This window comes from Papio anubis, chromosome 11 (genome assembly GCF_008728515.1).
Source record: "Papio anubis isolate 15944 chromosome 11, Panubis1.0, whole genome shotgun sequence".
NCBI classification, from domain to species: domain Eukaryota; kingdom Metazoa; phylum Chordata; class Mammalia; order Primates; family Cercopithecidae; genus Papio; species Papio anubis.
The window spans coordinates 72967442-72981677 of NC_044986.1; the positions used below are offsets into that span (position 1 = coordinate 72967442).

At 40.7% G+C, this 14236-nt stretch overlaps 1 protein-coding gene across 10 annotated transcripts in view; it reads left to right on the plus strand.

Moving 5' to 3' along the window:
• The window catches only part of LRMDA (leucine rich melanocyte differentiation associated), a 1152373-nt gene that overhangs the window by 905474 nt on the left and 232663 nt on the right, over positions 1–14236 (plus strand). For 9 of the 10 annotated variants that reach the window (XR_002524551.2, XR_002524550.2, XM_017944525.3 and 6 more), the window contains one exon: positions 2703–2787. Coding sequence is in view for 7 of the 10 variants with exons in the window: in XM_017944525.3 (XP_017800014.1) it covers positions 2703–2787 (85 nt within the window). In the remaining 3 variants the exon portion in view is untranslated. Of the gene's footprint in view, positions 1–2702; positions 2788–14236 lie in introns of those variants that run through there. The other variant, XR_651668.4, reaches the window with a different exon arrangement.

Consider the following 14236-nt stretch of genomic DNA (forward strand, 5'->3'; position numbering starts at 1 on the left):
ACGCCTGTAATCCCAGCACTTTTGGAGGCTGAGCCAGGTGAATCACCTGAGGCCAGGAGTTGAACACCAGCCTGGGCAACATGGTAAAACCCTGTCTCTACTAAAAATGCAAAAATTAGCTGGATGTGGTGGCGCGTGCCTGTAATCCCAGCTACTCAGGAGGCTGAGGCATGAGAATTGCTTGAACCGGAGAGGCAGAGGTTGCAGTGAGTTGAGATTGTGCCTCTGCACTCCAACCTGGGCAACAGAGTGAGATTCTGTCTCAATAACAACAACAAATTTGCCAAGGATTCAAATATTTGAGAGTCTTTATAATCTTCAAGATTCAGATTTACTCAGATTTGCTTATTCTCATTTTAGGCTTATCTTCTTAATCCAGGCAAAAGAAAACATTATTTAAATATTACATTACTGCATACTCAGTATACAATGGGTATACTGCCTCAGTTTCAAGGCGAGTTCTTTATTCTTTGGCAGATACCGTATAAATTTAAGACATTTTCTTGCCCACTTCTTTCATATGATAATTGTGTCTTTCTGAATTATGCTTCTAATCCTAAGGTTCAGTGAACATCACTATTGAAAGGATCACATGGGCTTCATTTTGAAAAAAGCCAAGTCAAAGAGCTGATAGTTGGAACATTGATTTGTAGTTGTTTTCCTAAACATCCAGCCATAGAAGTCCCACCAAAAGGCATAGTTTGCAAAATCATTCTTTCCTGGATTATTTTCCATGATGTGAGTTTATCAATGGACACTGAGCAGAAAAGTAATTAAGTGCTGGTCATAGAATGATGACTGCAAAACAACAGAAGACACACCATTTTTTGCTCTACCTAAAATACGGAACAAAACTAAATATCTCTTTTACGCTTGGTTACAGAATTCTAATGTGTAGCACAGTCAGAGGTGTATCCGAAAAGGTGGCATTTGTTCCAGTAATTGTAGAAAAAAGCTGTCATCAAATTGTCAACAGCCCAAATCGAGATTAAAAGTTCTAAGAAATATCACAACACAACAAACTAAAACTCATACTGGATTTTTGGGTCTTTTTTTAAAGTGATGAGATGGAGCAGAAATATTGACAGCTATGGCTTCCTATGGAGGAAGTATGATAGATCTAGGGAGGATGACCCCTGTACCCTCACCCCATATATCCTGCCTCAAGCATTAAATAGATGTCATATTTAGGACACTATCATCATGTTTCATTCATCATGTAGAAATTACAGGAGACCTTGAATACCCAATAGAAAGATACTTGGTGACTGTAGTATTTGATTTTTAATCTAATTTTGGGCTCCACATTCTTGTAGTGTGCTAAAAGGAAAAGTCTTTCCTACTTTAAAACATGTTTTTCTTGATGACTAAGCCTTTATTTCTGTGGACCGGATAGTTTTGGATCCAACTTGAAACACCATATGTTTGCCTTGGAGCTGGAGTGAAGAAGTGCTACCTGAAAACTGTTTTCTACCTAGGGACAGAGCTTCTGATTTTGCTGCACTCTCTTCCTGTAAGTCTCCACTGAAAGCCGCTTAGTCAAACGTCTCAAATGTCAGAAATGAAATTTAAAGGGTTTTTCTAGCAAGTAGGTCTAATCTCCTACTTAGTTTTGATTCCTATAATATAGGTAATCTCTTTGGAGAAAAGGCCTGCTTTTAGGAGGGCAAATATATCCCATAGAATGTATTTCCTACTCCGGAAAGAAAAATGTAGCATTAATGAAATTTACTTTTTCACGAAGCTTGGAAAGATTGTAAGCTTCAGATTTTGATCCTAGCAGATGTTCTTTTTGGGATATTAAAAAAAAAAAAGCTGCATTTGATTTAGGAATCTCAGTTAAGAGTTACAGTGGTAATAATGCTTCTTGCTACTAGCAACCACACTGTGAGTGTGGCACACTGGCCATTGGTTCTGAGTGATAGCTGACCCCAAGCTGAAGTACTTTCTTTTGGCTTTAGCTCACAAGGATGTTGGGTTCTGAAAAGAGAGCCTTAGCAGCTTGGGCCATCTCGGACACCGTTCTATGGTTAAAGAGTTGTCTGCATGCAGTGAAAAAGCATCATCCTAGATGTATCTGATGTTATTTTCTTTTAGGCCTTGGAGTGACACATTTGTTGATAAGCACTACATCCCAAATCCAAATTTCAGACGTATTTCTCATTGCTGTTGTTAAACTGAGCCAGAATCCCTAGTGCACAACACAAGACAATTTATATCCTTTCCTATGGTGACTTCATTCTGCTGAGTCTTTCATGCCACTGGGCTCATGGAAGTCAGCCCTGGTTTTCCCCATTTATCCCTAGGGGCAGAACTTAACCTCTTCACTAGTATCCAAAGAAATCTGCCTATAGCCAGCCTTTACTTTGTGGGAATTACTGGATGAAGGCCTGATGGAAATCTAAGCCTTTAACTTTTCCTGTCTTCTGCCTCTCTCTTTCTCCTCCTCCCTCTCCTTTCATTTCAGCACATAAACTGCCCCCTTTTCTTAGAGCTATTCCATATGTACCGAGGCCCCTCAAAGCTTTGGATCTTACCCAACACTTACCAGAATATTATCTCAACAAAAACAACTCTTGCTTCCTAAGAAATATCTTGGTGGATAATTTTCTCCAAGCTTAGATCCCAAGGAGATGAGTCTAGGTAAATGAGGAGTTTGGTATTTGGTGTTGCTTCATGTTGACTTTGTTTATGTCACACAGGCTTCCAGTGAGGATGTTGCCGGCTCCCCGGAGCTCCACTACACGCCCTTGCCTTCTGCTTCCAGGGAACTCACCAGTCACCAAGGTTGGAACTCAGCTTTTCATTGCTCTCAGTGGGTGCAGGGAGGGACACTTGGCTGTGCAGAGCTCTGGCTCATTACTGCTGCCTCGGCACTTTAGAAAGAACACAGTGCTTTTTAAGTCCTTGATGAGAAAACCATACATGTCACATGTTGTGATTTTAACCTGTATTAAACAGAATTTAGTGGCAGTCTACTCAGGAGGCAAATAAATCTACGGTATAATATAATTTTGTGATTTTTTTTCTTTAAATAGATTAGAGTACTTAAAAATTATCAAGGAGATGTTAACTCCAGTATTAGTGATGGAGAGAATTTGGGAAACTCACTAACATTTATAAAAGTGTCATTGTTTGAGAATATAACAACATCTGTAATTTCAAAATGAATGAACTCTACGTTATAACTAAAAGGAATTCCAATTTGCCTGGCAACATTGAGAGAAGCCATGTGCAGTTTTTGCTGAATTCCCTTATTCTCAAAACGTTAATTTGGTTTACTCAGTTTTACCAAAGCCTTGCATGTCTGTTGCCATCTCTAGAGTCTTCAACTTCAAAAGCAGACAGAACACTGACATGAAATATTTGAAAATGTCTTATCCCTAAGCTGGCTGTTTTAAATATTGTTTCCCCAAGAAGGAAATTCCACTTGTACATGTAAAGAGGAACGTGAACAGGGACTATTCCGGCATTGTCATCCCAGCAGCATTGCAGGATGAGCAGGTGGAAGAACAGGCTGTGTAGATGCTCAGAAAGTAGTGAACCTGACCCTCCGAGTCACCATCTGGGCTCTGGGCAAATGGGATACTTGTATTCTGCAGGAAATGAAGAAGAGAGTAGTGCAGGATTTCCAGTGTCTGTGGCTTGGACCTGTGTTGCCTTTTTGGTGTCTGGGCATCAACAGAACTTTTCTACATTTAAATATACTTTAGTTAATTTTGTGAAAAATCAATTTTGCTCCAAGTTGGGGGAATAAGCTGCTGCCGACCTGCTGTGTTTTGAGGGGTCTGAACAGGTCTCTTTCGCTGAATATTCTTTTGGAGGTCTTAAGCATACATCCCTTTCGAGACTGTTTTTGGGGGAATTTCCCTAAAATGACACCACATCTAGATGGAGCAACAAATTAACTCTTAAATTAGCCTCATATCCTCATGTGTTTATTTATTGGTTTCTTGTATTTGAATAAGGGTATTTTTACTTTAGAGTCTATTGAATAAGTTGCATAGAAACCGAAGTCTCAGAAACCTCCCAGCCACTTATAAAGTTTATCTGGCCATGAAATTGAGATTTCACAATGGGGAGAGATGATCAGATAGATGATAATCATTAGGAATAGGGCAAATATCATCTGTCATTTTTACCAGTAATATAAAGAATCTGAGACTTGAAGGAAGGAAATATAACACAATATAGTTTTAAGATATTTGGAATAATATTTGGAATATGGAAAAATGCCTAAAGTTGTTAGAGTTCAAATAAGTGCTCTTGGATGACATTAGGGCCTAACATCAATGAGAGAAATGTAAAGACATTTTTTAAAGGGAGCCAACACAGACATCTCAATTTTACTGAAGAAAATCCCTACACATTTAACACATTGGTTTCCTGATCAGTGCTGATTTGGTTGTTGATAAAAGCAAGTCCGCACCATCAAATGATCTTTGGGCTGATGGCCATAAGGAGACCAATAAAGAGAAGACCAAGGAAGTTCATTAAAGCTAGATTATTGAACTGATCTGTGCAGGAGAAAGGTGAGACTAATATATTTCAGCTTGGCATAAACCAATTTGGCTTGAACCAACTTGGCTTTTCCCAAATGAGAAAGTCATTATTTTTTGGCACTAAAATGAAACCACTTAATACTATCTTGTTTTTTTTAATATTTAAGAGAATTATTTCAAGTTTCTGATCATGTAAATCACGAAACTATTTGAATGTCATTTGTTAATACCTTCATGCAAACAGCTTACAAACATTTATGCAGAAGGGGGCCTTTCATGGTGTGAGGACAAATTACATCAATTCTTTCTCAAGTGAAATTCTCCATGATGTCTGAAACTTTTGTCTATACAGTCCTCACTGGAAGTTCTATTTGCAAATAATTTTTTATTCATCCAGTTCCCAATCTCTTTTCCTTCCGCACCAACAACTACAGAAACTGGCGGGCAGTAGTTCATGTGCAAATTGCTATTTTTCTGTACATGCCATTTTCCCTTTACTTGTCCTTTTATGTAACTTCCAATGTCGAGTATGATAGGCCCAAGATTCATGTCCTAAAAACTGTAGATTCAAATGCAAAGGAAGTCCGGGCTTAGAATAATGATCAGGAGACCTGGGACTCAATTCTTCCATCTGCTACTTGTAGATAATCCATATATCACAGGGTTAGTAACATGTCGTACTTTGCTTCCTACATGAAACTTTTACTGATCTGAGTTATGTTGATTTTCTTCTTTCTATAGGTACATCTGATATTTGTTTCTATCTTCCAGGTGCAATTGTTCATATTCTACTTTGTATGATAAAGGTCAGGTTCTGTGTGTCTTAAACTCCTTATAAATGAAAACTTCCTGAGAGGTAGCAGTAAGTCCAAATCATCTTTTTTTTTTGAGATGGAGCCTCACCCTGTCACCCAGGCTGGAGTGCAATGGCACAGCCTTAGCTCACTACAACCTGCCTCTTGGGTTCAAGTGATTCTCCTGCCTGAGCTTCCTGAGTAGCTGGGATTACAGGCACGCACTACCACACCTGGCTAATTTTTTGTATCTTTAGTAGAGACAGGGTTTCACCGTGTTGACCAGGGTGGTCTCAAACTCCTGACCTTATGATTCACCTGTCTCGGGCCCCCAAAGTGCTGGGACTACTGGCATGAGCCACCGCGCCCAGCCTCATCTTCTCTTTGATATCACTGACACTGCCCATTCTTCAGGTATCAGCTTACATATCACAGCTCCAAAGGAAACTCCCCTGATCCCCCCTACACACTTATATTAGGCCAGTGTTCCCTGTTCAGGGACTATCTTCCTAGATGGGCCATAAGCTGTTGGAAAGAGTGGTTGTGATTAAATATGTTCACCACTTTATCTGCAATGCCTGGCACAGGGCCTCCTACCTAAATGGAGTTCCATATATATTTGTTCAGTAAAGACTGAGTAATAGAAACCCAGGGGAAGCATGAGTATCTTAGTCACCTCTGCAAGGTAACTTGATTGCATGTGAGAAAGGAGACCCTGCCTCCTTTGGGGGTGAACACACTAAAGGGAAAGGTCTAGCTGTGTGGACCTCAGACTTCAATTCTGTTGCTTTCATAAACCCAAACCATCAGGGATAGGTGTCATATGTGTTGATTCATTACCAGAGAGCATTTAGTCGCAAAGCCTAACTTCTAAATAGTTGATTATTTCAATGTTGTAGTTTTCAAGCATTGGTAGTTTGATGGTAGGGAAGGGAATAGAATGAATTGAAGTAACTGATGGAATTATGTTACTAGAACAGAAAGTCTCAAGGAAGGGGTCAGACTCTCAGTAAGGTAAAGATTGTGGTACACACATGGATTTAGAATGGTCCACCTGAATTCTCTCTGAGAATGCTGCCCTGGGTTGGAGCATATCTTTGGAATGAGGAGGACACGGGGATGTGTCAGTAATCTCAGTTGTTCCCTAGTGACAATCTACATATTGTGCCCTTGGCTGTGTCCACGTTATGAGGAGTGCTAAAATATCTGTTGGAGAAATGTCCCTTTAAATATGTTATGAGTACAGGATATGCCCTAGCATGCCAGGTATTGCCGTTCTTTACCTAGTAGCTCTTAGAAGTAGAATTCACATTTGTACAGGGCATTGTATCTTTTGGGGAAAACATTTCTATTTAGAATGTAAACTATATCATCCTCAAGAAAACCCTATAAAGTGGGGAGGGCAAATATTATTCCCATTTAACAGAGGGAGACATCAAGAATTGCTGGGGATGATGGAGCAACTCAACAACAGGCAAGGGAAACAAAATCAAACCCTGTGCCCTTAATTCTCAGGTCACCCCTGACTTTTGTCCTTTACCCAGTGCATATGAAGCAAATGTAGGTAGGACTAACTGTGGCCTTGAGCTGGAAGGAAGAGGAGAAAAAGTACAGGTAGAGGCATGGCCTGGAAATGTTCACCACTGCCATGCATTTCCAAAGCCTGTGCTAAGGCTGCTAGGAGATACTTGCCTGCCTCTGTCAAAGAATTGCATTACTCCTGCTCCACCATTCTTTATTTTTAAATTACAGAACAATAAAATCAGGAGTGGAGAAGGTTTGAAAACAAAAAGGGACAATGCTCCATGTCAGTCTGGATGGGGAAAATAGAAGGCAAGCTATGTATTCCAGTAATGAAGAGTTTTAATGGAAGGAATTAGAGGTGCTGCCACCACCCAGTCTCAACCTCAGCACTGAACCAGTGATTCTCAGCAGCTTGCTGGAAAGTTTCTGTGGATCACAGGAACACCTAGGCATCTCTCACTGACTTTCTTTATCTGAAGCACCTGTGCGGGGATTCTCACATTCACCTGGAGACTGTTTCAGTCATTGCCATTATCCATACGTTGCTCTGCTCCTCCTTTTCTCTAGATTTCCAGATCATACTCCAGCATCTCTCTTAGGCCAACTCTCACCTAGGTTGATTCGCTGAAGGTGATTCTGAGATATACAGTTTTCAGTTCTCCCTTGAAGCTACAGAGAAAACCTTAGAAGAAAGCGGATGGTGGTAATGCTAAAACAGAGAATCCAGCACATCTACCATAACCCCGCCTTGCCAATAGCTATCACGTGGAGGATCTCATTTCAACTTGTCTGCATACACGTTTTGCAAGATAATTGCAAGCCTAGTGAATGCCCCCGAATTATTTATTTCCTGATGCTTATACTATAGTCTTGAAGGTATGCCATAGTTAGCTTGCCATATTAAACATTGGACTTGAAATGTATAAAAGAAAGAAAGCAAAAAAAAAAAAAAAAAAAAAAATGAAGAGGAAATTTGCTGTGAAACTTGCTTAGAGATAACCTTTCTACTTTGACTATTGTTGGCAATCTTGCCATTATTTTTATTGACACAGTTGTTAGGTACTCATCTTCCTCTCCAACCAGGGGCTTGATCTATTTGTGTTTGAAATTGGTTGCTGGGACTGTCACAAAGTAATTTATACAGCAACTTATCATAATTAGTTATCGTTTGCAGTTTCCCTAATGTGAGTTGCATTTTATGCTTAGCAATTGATTTTTCTGTATATCTCCATGAAGCAGCTCAATGTATGCCATTCAAAAAAGAAGAAAAAGACAGAAAGAAAAACTGTGGTTTTTTATATTATTTAAAACATTTTTAGCCTGAGATATCATAAAATACGTTTCCACAGGAGCCATAAATACAGAATGCTTTGCTTCAACTCATTAAATCAGCCAAAGTGAAGGTGAACAAAAGGAAATTTAAATGTCTGTATGTGAAGAGGTAGCAATGTAGACAAAGATATTTGGGATGGGGAGATGTTGGCCAGAAAAACTTCATGCCAACAAGCATAATGCTTTCAGGAGGGCTCAAAAGGAAGTTACTTGATGACTAAACTATTGCTCACAATTTGTTTTGGGCTTTTATAGGATTTAGAGATGCAGGGGCGGAATGATGTGATACTTTTCCTTATCCATTATAAGGGTCACAGCCTATAACAAAAGACAGGTTAACAAGAGAAGAGGATAAGAAATTTACTTAATCAAAGTTTTCTGAGACAGGGGGGCCTTCAGAAATGAAAGGGAAAACTATTTTTATGCTTATGTTAATGAAGAATGGACAGCTGTGTAGAAACATGATTAGACTAATGGTAGTAAATTGAGGGGAAACGCAGCAAGCCCTAACTGTTCAGATTCTTCTTGACCTCTCTACGTAGCATTCCTTCCCCTGGTTATAGCACAGGACCCTCTAAAATGAGAGTCTTCAAAGGAGAAGAGAGAGTGTGACCTTTCTCGGTTTCATGGCTGGCTTTAAGGGACAGGATTCTAGTTTCAATGACCCCACTTAGGGAAAAGGAATTCTGGTTTCTGTAACTCACTGCAGGGGAGAGACAGAGGGATGAAGGAGCAGGTAAGAGAAGGCCAGAGAGACCTTGCTTTTGAGGCCCTTCCAGTGTCTTTTGTTTCAAAGCACTCAGCACGTCAAGGTGCCACAATTTGGGGTATTGTGTTCTGAGCCCTGTCAGAGGCAGTATGTCTCTTTTAGCAACTTTTAGTTTTTCATTTTTAGATTTCTACTATCTTGTCGTGTCAGCCACAGGGAATGTGAAAGCTCAGTGTGTCTGATCATTATAAACAAAATCTACAGCAAACAATAGCAAAGACTCAGGAAAATAGATGCATTTATTTAGGCCAGCTTAATAGCTCAGCATCAAGGAATCTTTTGCCTACTGCCTCTTGGTTCTCACTGATCATTTAAAAAGATGGGGCTGGATGCAGTGGCTCACGCCTGTAATCCCAGCACTTTGGGAGGCTGATGCAGGTGGATCACTTGAGGTCAGGAGTTCGAGACCAGCCTGGCCAACAGTTTGAGACCAGACAGGCCAACTGGCCCGTCTCTACTAAAAATACAAAAATCAGTTGGGTGCAGTGGCAGGCACCTGTAATCCTAGCTACTTGGGAGGCTGAGACAGGAGAATTGCTTGAATCCAGGAGGCAGAAGTTGCAGTGAGCAGAGATCATGCCACTACACTCCAGCCTGGGTGACCGAGTGAGACTCTGTCTCAAACAAAACAAACTAACAAAAAGATGGGATGAACAATCTGATGGTTCTGGTGACTTTGCCAGGTAGGTCTCACCTAAGGTCAGACCCTATTACTAAGACAACCTGCTTATATATTGCCTTCTGCCTTCCAGAATATTTTGATTAGTCTTTCAAGAGAGCTAAGCATCAAATAATTTCTCCAAAAATTGTCACTGACTCATTGAAAGTTCATAGAAGCACGACAGATCCAAATTTTCCCCATGAATAATGTATTGAAAAGTCGCAAAAGGAAAGAGAGAAAGAAAAAAGAAAAAAACCTCCTTAGAGACAAAGACATGTTTTTGTTCAGGGGTCCTGTCAAATAAGAGTATGGCCTTGGCTTGTATCTTTTAGACTTCTTGCCACCACTGTGCCTTGACTGTGTGGGGGAAGAGTGTGTTGGTTCCTCGTGCAGAACTATTATTAGCATTTGCTAATTATGTAAAATGATTTCCTCTGATGACATTTTCAACAGAACCCATTACTTTAGTTTTCTTTCCTTCATAATGCTTTTATGGGCTTATAATCTTTGTGGAATTCTCAGATGCTGAGAGATGCTAAAGTTTCCTTTATTTAATCGAGGTGACTAGTAATTTGACAGTAGTGGTTGACAGGTTTATTTTATCTGCGTGGCAGTAGGAGTCTATTTTCAGTGGGTGCACTCTGTTCCAAAGTAAAAGGACTTTACTAAGTGCTGAATAAATTGTACTTGCCTTTGATTCTAGACCTCGCTGAAGTAGTTTAAAAACTCTGGTCTGGGTCATCAAATTCATCTCCCTGCTACTTTGCAGGGTCAATAGCTTCACTCTGTACAGAGCCAGGCTGGGGTGGATTGGAATGGAGGGTAGTGTAGATTAAAACTTCTGCACATATATAGATAGATGTGCATGTGTGCACTCGCTGTCTGCGAGGGTGGCAGTGATGGAAGAGCAAGCCAAGTGGAATCTGAAGATGGATGAATCTGTTAGACTATTACCAAGACTGGCATGGAGTTTAGCCAGGAACTTTAAGCAACCTCCTTTAAACATTTGAAATCCACAGGGATCCATTTCCTCTCCTTTTTCTCCAAGGATGATTTTTCATTTGCAGTCTCCGAGATTGCTTTATTTCTATTCTTTGGACAGAATTGTGGTATTCTCATAGACACAGAAGGCCTACGAATCTGGTTTTTCTTTCCCAGAAGCAAAGCAAGGAGGGAAAAATGTATTTCAGTTTTCCCCTGCCCCTCAAATAGTGGCAAACCCTACTTCTGTAAAATGAGAGGTCAGAAAGACAACTCTTCCCCCAACAGGCAGTCCCAATAAAAAATGATGTAAAAACATGCTGCCTTTATCTTAAAAAATGGAAGCTTAGAATGTACGGGGTGGAAGCTTCTAAATGGGCTTGTGTTTTAGAGTCCTTATGTTTCTTGCCCCTTTTTATGAGGAAAGAAGTATGATATGGTCAGTAAGACAAAGATTGCTATGAGCACAGTCATTCAAGAATCTCCCCAACATGTCTTTATTTAGTACCTACTGTGTACCAAGTGTATTGTTAGGATTTGTGGAGAATTCAGAAATAGAGAATATTATCTCTATCTGCCAGGAATTTATGGTTTGATTGAGGAGATCCCAAAAATGAAGTAATACCAACCAAACAAGATATTATATGTTATATAAATAAGGGCTCTATTAGTTGGTAAAAGCTGCAGGTGCTCTCAATGTTTAGAAAAGATAGGGCACAGTGTAGGTGAGACTCCTCAGGTATGGCTCTTTGGAGGATGTTGGCATTGAGCTTTGAAGAACATGTTAAGTGGGGAGCAAAAGAACGGCATTCCAGAAAGGTAAATGGGTAAAGATAAAGCACAAGGGCAAGAACAGGTAGAACTGATGAGAGAAAGGGACCCTGTTTTGAAAAGGTCAGAAATAAGGTTCCTTATGTAGGATAGGTCCACATTATGGCAGGTCTCGGACAGACAGAAGGGTTTATATTTGATTCAAAACCATGCTGTAGGATTATTAATCTGCAAGTAGTATGCAGGGGTAAGTGGAAAGGAGAGAGCCTGGACTCAAGGAGGCCATGAGGGGATGGGATTGGAGGGGGATCATTTCAGTCTTAGAAGCCTTGGATTTCCAGATAACCAGGTTCTGTGCCCATAGACTGTGATGCCTCCAAAGAGCAGGTTTCTAGCAAAGGTAATTTAGAAAACAACTTGGTAACAGATGGGGAAGACAGCTGGGGCCAGGATAGATACTGCCAGGAGAGCAGGAGTGGGGGCCATGCACAGGGAACCTTATGGCCACTATGGAGTTGTTGTATGAGGTTGCTGATGGTTTGGTCACGAGGACTCAGGCATCAGAGAAACTGGACAGTCAATGTTTTCCCTCTGCATGTTATTCAGAATATTTCTGATGTTGGCTTTTGAAACTAAAGCATAGGGCCCAGGATAATGTTGCAATAATCCAGCGTTTGATGATCAAGGCCTGGAGTGGCTGGCTGGCTGGCTGGGGGTACAAAGAATAAAGGAAGGAGTATGGGAAACATTCTGTTGCAAACACAATAGACCGAATACTGATTATATTTCAGGGTAGAGAGAAACAGAGGACCAGAAAGCTGTAAGGAAGCCAGCATGGTGTGTGGGAGGCTGTGGTCTCTGCCTGTTGCCCCTCTCCTGGTTCATCCCCATTGCAGGATTCTCTCCCACCATTCATGCATGAACTCTAATCTGGCCTGTTAAATGAAAGACTGGTGGAGTTAATGTAGTGGAGCTTGTGGCAGCAGGAACAAACGTACAAAAAGCAGGCAGAGCAGCCACAAACATTTGTTCTCATTCTAGTCTTTGGCTTAAAGATGAGCTTCATTCTCTTAAAAACTAATAAGTACCCAGGGTGTTTTATTTCTGAATCTTGGGCTTCTGGAAGGAGAGTGATTTGAAGCCAATGCTTTTGGTCTAAATTGTTCTGCCGTGACCTCAGGCCGGTATTAACTTCCTAGTCCCAGTTCTTCTGACTCTTTTTATTTCCCTGTCTCTTATAGAAAACTTTACCCTGCCCCAGGTTTTTCCTCATGTAGTGATTTTACAACCTTTTTTGGAACAAATAAACAAACATCTGGAATCATGTGGTACATTTAATTAAAAAGTTTGCATTTGGCCAGAAATGGTAAAATCATGAAAAATGGCCTGTCGGTGAGCTCAAGAAGGCCAAATGATGACGTTGTTGGCTGCAAACGGACTGAAATTGAGGGAGGTGAACACCTGCTCAGCTCGGCCTGCTGTCCTCTAGCTTCCTCCTCCAGCCATTAATATTTACTGCAGTTTCTTTATCCATTCTAATGAAATTTTTTGGTTGGGGCTGGTCTGGGGAGAGGGCTGTTACTTTTCCAATAACCTTGGATTTGTTGCGATGTGTGTACTTTATAAAGGGTGTGGTATTGGGCTTTTTGGGCTTTTCATTTCCCTTGCTCAGAATTCCATATGCTTCAGGTCACCGCAGGGGCCTATTTCTGTTTCTTCAATCAGTCACTCAGCCATGGTTTTCTTGAGAGCCGCTACCCAGGGCATGTAGGAGATGCAAAAGAAGCTGTGGGCTCTGCCTTGAGAAATCCTACAGTCTAATTGGAGACAAGGTCCTACGCAGACAAAGCAGAGGCCAAGCTAGATGGAAGAGTGCAGAGAAGGGAGGGATCTCCGATGATAGAAAGATTGGGAGGTGGCCTTGAATGAAGGTGAGAACTGAGTTGAAAGAACTTTCCCTGAGTGAGTTCCAAGTGTGAAAGGATTTAGGGAGAGACCAAGTTGTGGAATTCTTGTCTAGTTTCTGGTCTTAATCTAGGTGAAAGTAGGGGGTGGATACATTTAAAGCAAGAATTAGATATGATTATTCTACATTTCCAATTAGCTTCTCCTTTGCAAGACATAGCTAGGGTGAAGTAAAATTTAAGTTTTGTTTGCAAATTAGGATAAAATGTTAAGATGATCTGGCTTTACAGAGTGTAGTGCTCTCATATGTCTCCCACATGAAGATTTATACCAAGGATGAGATTATTCTTAGGACAAAGTGAGAAGTTTTTCTTGTTGCACGGAATACAAGGGAACTGACCAGGGGCTGCAAATATAGTGAGCACCGTTTAGGTTAGATCCAAGGGAAGTGTGAACCCATAGGTATCTGAGATATGTCTCACAATAAATTTAGAAAGTTTATTTTGCCAAGATTTAAGGATGCACCTGTGACACAGCCTCAGGAGGTCCTAGTGACATGTGCCCAAGGTATTCTGGGCACGGCATGGTTTTATATGTTTTAGGAAGACATGAGACATCAATCAAATACATTTAAGATGTACATTGGTTTGGTCCAGAAAGGCAGACAACTTTAAGTGGGGGGAGCTTCCAGGTTATAGGTAGATTTAAAATTTTTCTGGTGGGCAATCAGTTGAAAGAGTTATCAATAGAAAGGAATATCTGGGTGATATAAGAGGCTGTAGAAACCGAGGCATAATCATGCAGATGAAACCTACAGGCAGCAGGCTTCAGAGAGATAGATTGTAAATATTTCTTATCAGACTTAAGGTCTATGTAGATGTTAAATGCTGGTTGGCTTTTCCTGAATTACAACAGGGAGGAGGGCATAATGAGGCACGTCCAACCCACCCCCTACTTTCCATCATAGCCTGAACCAGTTTTTCAGGTTAACTTTGGA